Source organism: Abrus precatorius, unplaced genomic scaffold, assembly GCF_003935025.1.
Source record: "Abrus precatorius isolate BTA unplaced genomic scaffold, Abrus_2018 Scaffold6, whole genome shotgun sequence".
Classification (NCBI taxonomy): Eukaryota; Viridiplantae; Streptophyta; class Magnoliopsida; order Fabales; family Fabaceae; genus Abrus; species Abrus precatorius.
In genome coordinates, this window is record NW_020874406.1 from 12,977,129 (window position 1) to 12,985,935 (window position 8,807).

The 8,807-nt window shown below is 34.9% G+C and overlaps 1 protein-coding gene across 1 annotated transcript; it reads right to left on the reverse strand.

Annotated features, from left to right (window-relative positions):
• Nucleotides 1-264: 264 nt before the first annotated feature.
• Nucleotides 265-8,507, reverse strand: LOC113869090 (ubiquitin carboxyl-terminal hydrolase MINDY-2). Its single transcript, XM_027505233.1, has 12 exons — nt 8,182-8,507; nt 5,880-5,998; nt 5,689-5,795; nt 5,518-5,605; nt 2,537-3,626; nt 2,366-2,420; nt 2,160-2,241; nt 1,933-2,013; nt 1,456-1,560; nt 1,324-1,373; nt 1,079-1,199; nt 265-792 (listed from the first exon to the last, which is right to left on the reverse strand). Exons 1-12 carry the CDS (start codon nt 8,399-8,401, stop codon nt 700-702), a joined length of 2,211 nt encoding a protein of 736 aa, XP_027361034.1. The 5' UTR covers nt 8,402-8,507; the 3' UTR covers nt 265-699.
• Nucleotides 8,508-8,807: the final 300 nt, after the last annotated feature.

Genomic DNA, 8,807 nt, shown 5'->3' on the forward strand with positions numbered 1-8,807 from the left:
TGGACAACCCCCACAAACATCAACGACCAAAGTAACTCCATGCAAACATGTGAATCAGTAAATACGACTGTAACATAGTACAGTAGTTGTTGAACGTATATACAACTCCTGCTAGGCCAAGAGGAAAAAATCTTCTGGCATTGCAATTATCTTGCTATATCGAGATAAAACATTTTCTTATAATTATATAGAAGTTAAATTACTAGTCATTCTCTAAGTCGTCATTGCAAAGTACGGTATGGTAAAACAACGAATCACTTTCAAAAGTTTAAAATCAACCGTTTCCCATAAATTTAATACCATGTGCTCCGAGCCAGTAAATACCTAGCTAGCAAGTTGAACACAATGTCTATACTGTTACATCAGTACTATCGAGGACACAGGTTAAATAGCAATTTAAAACCGTGCTGGCTGGGCTTTCTACTCCCTACTTAAAGTGCTGCACAATCAATCAGCATAAAACGGGCCTACGCTCATAGAAACGTTGGTTGGGAAGGTTAGTCCAGACAACGTTGGGATCTCAAAGTTAAAAAGGACCTAGCACTGTGGTAGACTATATACTTCCAATATTTACATAAGAAATTTAACCTAATGTCACATACAAGACACGAGGAATAAGATTACTGTAATGGGGTACAATAGAGTCAAGGCCATGCATTCAAAAGTGTAAGCTTTTAAAACAAACTTTGCACGTGAAATTCACATCACTATACATTTTTCTTTGGATTTTCCATCAGGTTTCGAAGATGAAGATGTGGATGAAGATGAATGCCTTCCAGTGTTTCTTGGCACCTTCAAATAATATTACCAGAAAATTCTTGAATTCCAACTTTCATATATAATAAGCCGAGCAAGCATCGTCACACAAACCAATCCATTTTTAAAAGGATCTAGTACTTGCTACCCGATAATAATGCATCCCCTCAACAACATTTAACATGATTCCATCCATTGGAACTCAATAAGAGACCACGGCAATTGATAACAGGGATGTGTACATATTCAAAACAGTGCAGACCATGACCATTAGACAAAATTGTATATTAGGAGCAGTAAAAACAATAAAACAATTATGTACCTGGGGACCTGTGACCAGTCTAGAGCTACCAGTAGTGGATGATTGCTGTGGATTATTATGACGAGGTGGCTGCTGCTCAAACTCCTGTTGTTGCAAAGCTATCGCTAATTGCAGATCAGAACTGTCACAATTAAAGATGCATTCCGTCTTTACCAAATAATTTTGAATAGTTAAATCAATAACTTAGAGTTGAAATAGGAATGATTTAGAAGTTTTAATGGCCAACAGCAAATTCAGAAAAATACTTGATATCTAAGCCTGCCTGTGTTGCACTATCTATGCTGGCAAGATAGTCCTGAAACAGGAAGTTGTCTTAATATCAATGAAAAATTGGATTGCAAGATTACATATTTCACTTTTTAGAAGAATATACATACGGCAGTGCTGGTCAGAGCATTGTTCTCATCCCATGTGCTGTTTTCATGGCTTTCAACCTTGAATTCCTTGAAATTACTGGTCATGAATAATGTATCACCATTGACCTGAAAGATAAATACATGAACTTAATTTCTGCAATTTAATATTACACAATGTTAAGATGCCTGTTTTTTCGTCACCCGAAATTGGATAACATGGACCAGGATGGGCATGGCCATTAGTATGATAAAAAAAAAATGAAAATATACACAAGACACAGTATAAAGATTCATCCACACAGAATTTACTACAAGTGCAAGAAAATCACTTGTATGACTTGTTTTAGGTGTCCAAGAAGCTCAAATCACCAAAAATTTCAGTTTTCAGGACATTTAATTGAGAATATCTACATATATATAATTCCCACAAGTGGAAAAAAAGAAAAATTTATATAATTAAGATACTGCAATGAAAAACATAAAGAAATACTATTTTACCTCATTTAGTTTTTCCCAGACCAGATCAGGCTGATTTATGTAACCTTGGTCCGTAGCTAGAAGATAGAGCTCACCCTCAAACTGTGAATAAAAGAAAAAAAAAATTATGATGAATACTCTGCAAGGTGCCAACAATTTTTCTTCAATGACAAAAGGTGCTACTAATGACAATTGATATCATTAATCCAAATGACCAAAGGAAAAAAATATTCAAGTCTTATACTGACCTTGAACATGGTGCTGAAATGATTGTTTCGGAAAAAAACACAAAGCTCACGCTCTTTAAGACCATCTTGTAAACAGAAAAGACTGCAAAAGCATTTATAATATATAAAATGTAAAAAGAAAATTTCTCACAACTAGTGAGGAGAAATATAAGGATCCGAGAAACAGATCAAGATATTTAGACCTACAAGACAAAAGGTTAAAATACCCGTAAAATGTCAACTGGCTGGCATTATTCCTCAAGAAACTTTTGATCAATTCACCTAAGACCATAAAAAAAGGACATATGTCTCCGATTAAAGAAAACAATATATAGTTACCAACAAAATAATATTCTGCTGAGAATCAATCCACTTATTTAATATATAGCACCACTGACCTTGTTCTGGGGTAATTTCATCCTTAGCTCTTGGATCAGGAGCCGCTAAGGGGCTTTTATCAGCCTGTTCTGCAAGTACCACCTCACCTTCATAAACAGGTTCACGATCCTCAAAATTTCCAGTTCTTGTATCCAAAACACATTCCTCTCCTTCATATATGGGCTCACTCCCATCAACAGTTGAAGGCAATGCTCCAGAAGCATCAGTTTGATGATATCTGACACAAGATGAACCTAAATTTGTATGGCTAGGGGATAAGTATGATAATCCTGTTGCATCAGACCCGTGACACTCATCCACAACTTCATGATTAACATTTGTAGGAGGGGATTGATCATGAATTTTTCCACCCCCACCAGAGACATCTGCACCACTGTCAAACAGAGAGACACATAATTTTTCGGAAGAAGGGATAGCTTCACTCCCATTCTGAACCAATGCATCAAGGCTGTTCTTCTCAATCATATCATTCTGGAGAATAGATTCTTCAGGTCCCATATAAGCTGATTGATGATGACCACTTATGCAATCAGTCTTTAAAGATGAATTAACTGCTTCCCCCAATGTAGATGTAGAAGATATCAGTCCATTGCTATCTTTGCCAGAAGCAATGCAATCATCAGACAAGGAAGGCTTTGGCTCATGAAAGTCATTGTTTCCAGCACCAGTGCTATTTCCTAATTTATCTCCCGAATCCACATTTATAACCTGCTCGCTATGCGCATTTTTCTCCATACTGATAGAAATCTCTCCTCCATTTACATGACCTACAGCAGGATCACTTACTTCAGCTTTAGAATCAGCCTCAGATAGTTTCAAGACTCTTAACAACTCTGCCTCTTCTTCAAGATCACCCTTCCTCAGTGTATGATCAGAATCAGAATGAGGAGAATCATCAAAAGACCTGGCTTTTGAGAGACTAGGAGAAGGAACGCCAAGAGCAGCAGTTGTTGCAGCCACAAAATCGACACAATCTTCTTCTGGATTAGTTTTTTGCTGGACTTCCATGTTTAGGGTTTCAAGAGAAACAAGCTCTCCCATTAGGGCATTGTAGGACTTCGATCCAATCGCATTTGCAGTGTCATAATCCTAGTTCACAAGCACATGAAGATTTGAATATCAAATACACACATTATAAAACAAGAAATAAAACACATTGTTAAGAAAAACATAAAGATAACATTTCGATAAGCATTCAGATAATTTATTCAAGAAAGTTCACTTGGTCATTTAAAATTTACAGTAAGCAAAGAACCACAACTTTTGATCAAAGCCTAGGGAAGCCTTTCCAGACAACATATATGGATGCTAGATCAATCTTGAGATGGGGCATAAGGAGGCAGTGTGCAGACTGATACATGAATTCTAAGCACAAAAAATGACAATTTTGATAAAAGTAGAGTTGGAAAAATAGGTCTACCTAACCAGGTTGGTTCAAACTTGCTCAATAAAATGTAGGGTTTAAGCTTTAAAGTTTAGGCTTGAATTAAATCTAAGCCTTTTTAGTACAATTCAATTAAGCTCACAAAAATTTGGGCTTTGCTGATTTTGGACATCATTTTTGCAAGTGCAAATTAGATCTAGGCTTTTTGGTCCAACCTGTAAGTTTGTGACCCACAATGATCTATAGCTTGAATGGGTTTAGTTGCTTATTTTGTCAGCTCTAGATAAAATCTAAAGATCCCCTAAGAGACTAGTGAGTGTTTGGGAATAGCTATTTTTCCCAAGTAATTATTATTTTTTGTTTTTTACCCAAAAGCTTTGAAGAGACTAGCAAAAGTATGTGATTATTTCTTCAAAATAAGCTGAACCAAACATGCACTAACTTTTCTTAGTTACTGATTTCAACATAGCAACATCAAAATGAATGCAATAGAGACGGATGTAGTGAAAGAAAGGGGATGGTGTCCTTTTGCAGATGATCTAGAGATTACCAAGCCAAAGCTCTGGAATTTATTGAAAACAAAGAAATGTCCTTAGACTAACCTTGATGACTGAAAAAATTATACTCACACTCATCCTTTTTATATGAAACTTTTGTAAAATTTGCCATAGACCTTTTTATAAGACAACCCCCCCCCCTCTCTCCAATTGTTGATTGCATTACTTTTATTTTATTATTTACAAAATGCCCTTAATCACTCAACAATTTTTTCTGGTCAATAAACAGTAAATGCAGCAAATTAATTTCTAGGACTTTCTTTCTCTCATGAGGACAGGAGAAGATAATTAGCCAAAACTGTCAGTGCCTCTCATTCACTTTGCCTCTTTGTGTAGAAAATGGAAAAATAAAAAAAGGCATTACTCATATGGCGATATGCTAATTAATTACGTGGAAAGGGATTAAGAGAATGTCCTGATAATTTCTCTTAATTATGAAAAAATTGTACAAATTGTTGACAAATTTAATATCACTACACTAACTAGATTAACTTTATTCCTTAACCATATAGTGAAGTGATTAGAAGGGTTCAAGGTCATATCTCATTTTATGCACAGCAAAACAATTTTATTGGTACAATACAATGTGGGTGAGTGCTAAGATCTGGCAAGGAAACATTCTTCTAGAACTTTCCAAATTCATATGGCATCTTAACAGGACAATGGTTATTATTTTACTTAAGTGTATATTCATTGAAGCTTATTCTAGAGAAATAATTGCATATCTTTACCATCTTTCTGAGAGAGCTTTTGAAAAATAAGCAATTATTTCCTTGAAAAAGCTATTTGCAAGCATGTACCTAATAATATCCCTAAAAATATTTGCCACAAAAATACCAGAGAAATCAGAAATATCTAATGATAGTTGAACACCCCTTCCCCAAACAACTTTGTCTAGCATCCAAAGTATTGCCAAAATAATCAATAAGAGGCCAATTGACAGTGAGCAAAAACTGCAAAGATATTAATTAAATGCATTTAGAACCACAAAATACAACAATATAGCACCAATTAACTTGGATTGAGGGTAAAAAAACACCTGGGGATCAACAATCCAGCCATGATACAAGGGGATGTCCAGCAGATCAAATATGGCACACTCTGGAGTGAATTCAAAATCATCTATTCTGCAATTATTAGGTAATTTTCATGAGAACTTCAACATTTTTTATGGATGCACATAACTGCCAAAGAAATGAGCAGAACTGACCTCCTAAATTGTATATTTACATCAATGCCAGTTGCAAGCCTAGGAAGCAAATCAATTGCATCGGCAATGTTCTGTTGTTGATTTTCAACGTAGCCTGCATCTTTGTTCTACAAGACAAGAAGAAAACCTGTCAAATCAACTTACATCAGAAAAGAGTGAATGTCATCAATGATAACAAATGCAACTCTTACATTCACGTTACTATTCGAATCAATTAATCGTTCAGCAACCAACGAAAGCAATTTCTCCTGTGAGACTTCAGCAATATCTGGACTCAAATTTAAGTTGTTTCTTAACAGAAGAACATTACCTGCAGCAATGCAATATACAAACAATAAGCAATATTATGATGCTATAAAACAAGGGGGAAAAAACAAATAAATATTGCAAGTAATGCCTCTAAAGTGCAAAAATCAAGCATCGCATTCAAGGAAATATATGGTTCAATTACATTTTTCAAATTATCATCTAAGAGAGTATCAGCTTGTGCAGATGCTACAGTCACACTTTCCAGATACCAAAGAAATGAAAAAAATAAAATAGAAACTGAAGAAACTATTGACCAGAAGGGAAAACATATAATAGGATTCTTAGAAAGTTGTCATGAAACTAGAAGACTTCCACCAATAAATTGATCTGGTGAGAAATACCTGACTAGGTATGAAAAGAAGAATAATGGTTGATCAAAGAAATCACAAGAGCATGACAAGATATTACATAATTATTGAAACATACATCAAGTCTATGCCTTTGAGTATTTTATTTAATCAATCATGTTGTATTAATGAAGATGTAAGCGAAGTATTAATGATATTATACCACAAGTTTTCAATTTCAAGTACTTGAGATCAATTATACAAAATGATGAAAAAATTGATGAAAATTTTACTCACAAAATACAAGTTAGGTGGTTATAAGAATTATTTGTAATAGTAGAGTACCCATCAAACTAAAAATGAAGTTTTATCGGACTGCAATACAAGTAATTATCTTATATGATAGCAAATGCCAGAGCTTACAAGTGAAAGTGATTAAATTGAGAATGTTAAGGTGGATGAGTGATCACATGAGAAAGAATATGATAAGAAATGATAGTTTACAAGAGAATATGGAATAGTACTTATAGTAGAAAAGAGGACTAAAAACAGTTTAAAATGCTTTGGTCATGTGCAAAAAAGACCTTTGGAAGCATCAATAGTGAAAGTAGATTGCATGACTTTTAGTCTAGTAAAAAAAGGTCAAAGACCTTAGACGAAGTTATTAAAAGATATCCATTAATTAGATTTCTGAAAGTTTGGTTTTTAACCGAGTTCAATGGAATCATATGATCAATATAGTTGACCTCAACTTTGTAGGATAAGGCTTGATTGCTGTTATTGTTGTTGTAATTTCAATCATTCCATATATGAGTTGCCACAATCTGCCCAAGATAATATTTGGTGGATGATTGGTGTAAATAATTTTAGCAGAACTATCATTTTAATCACTCTTGGGCAGATTAATCAGAAGATTTATGGGTTCAAATAATATCCTTTGAAACTGAATTATTTTTTTGAAGAAGAGATCGCATGATATTTGCTGCAAATCATTGGACAGAAAATAAGAGTAGCAAGTGAGAATGTAGCCATGAATGTCTGGTACACAAGATAACATAGGATTAATAGGAAAAAATGGGGAAAGAATAAACAAGTAATATTTGCTGAAAATACGTTGGCAGACTCAGTTAGCGGTAAGGTCGAGAATCACAATCAAGAAACACTGAACAATGGGGAACACTGGTACATTGGCAGAACAGTGAGAGGATTGACACAATAAGATCACAGATAAAAATTTGAGGAGCCAAGACCTAAGAGACAGAGATACACAAGTGGATTGGAGTAATGGCATCATGAATATCAATAAATCCGAAAAAGAAATCCATGTGGATCTGAAAAGCTTTACTTTGCAGCACTAAACACATATTTGGAGTTAGACAGACTCTGATTTTGAGTTTCCACATATTAAATTGTCTCTTTCAGCGATATGCTTTGTAGTAAGAATAATCTCGGATATTATCAAAAACTGACATCGATGAAAAATTACTTGCTCTGACCAAGCCACCCAAAGGGAAGAAAAATGCAAGCCAAATAACAGCATAGCCACTACCAATAACGAATAAGAACGTAGAGATTGGTCTGAAAACTAACACCCAGAAATAACGAAATACAAGAAATCCTCACACATGTAAATGAATTGGAAATTGGAAGATAATATGTTACGATGTTTATGCCTTCAACTTCAATCATCAATAGACGATAGAATTCAAGGTAACAAGTAATCAATAAACACACGCAAGTTGGTTACATAAAAGACAGTACTCGGTATCCCAGACGCAATCCAGATTGGTAGTGAAGCGAAAGAATGAAAAATTGTGGAGAGACAAATAGATAACGCGTTATCTTAGGAATTAAGCATGAATAAGGAGAAGAAATGAGGAAACCCTAATGCACTGACAGATAGCAAGGAGAGGGCAGGGTCCATTGTCGTTTTGAAGAACGATCGGAGTGGTGCGTCCAAGAAACTGAATCGTTTTGGTTTTGTGGAGACACTCTTTCACAGGGTGAGGTTCTTGATCTTGACCTTGATCTTGTTCTTGATCTTGATCTTGATCTTGATCTTGATTTTGACCTTGACCCTCGTCCTTCAGTTCCACCCTTGGGGAAGACGATGCCATTTGGATGGAGCGAGCACGTCGTGGATTTCTTTCAAACCCAGATTACGCTACAATTGGCCTTTTTAGACAATGAGGCCAATTAGGCGAAACAAAACTAATATATTTCAACGGAGAGTGGGACTAGTAAAGCTACTTCGTTCATTTCCACACCTTATGTCAAACCTATCACACTATTTCCCTGATCTTTTCCTTCTATTTTTTTACCCTTTTTTTTTCTTTCCCCAATTTTATTATTTCTGCAATGAAAATAATTAAATAAATAGATATAGACATCAGTAACGATAGATAAAAATTAACGTTCGGATTATCATTTGTTAACTTTATTGTAAGATAATAAATGAAGATAGAGTTGCCGTGTCACATTGTTTGTGATTGAGAAATATGAGTAAAGATGATCCTTGCATGA

Coding starts and splice junctions, on each gene's coding strand:
- LOC113869090 (XM_027505233.1), bottom strand. CDS start 8,401: ATGGCATCGTCTTCCCCAAGGGTGGAACTGAAGGACGAGGGTCAAGGT. Junction 1,561..1,932: donor TCTGGGAAAAACTAAATGAG/GTAAAATAGTAT, acceptor TTTATCTTTCAG/GTCAATGGTGATACATTATT. Junction 1,374..1,455: donor ATGCTCTGACCAGCACTGCC/GTATGTATATTC, acceptor TTCCTGTTTCAG/GACTATCTTGCCAGCATAGA.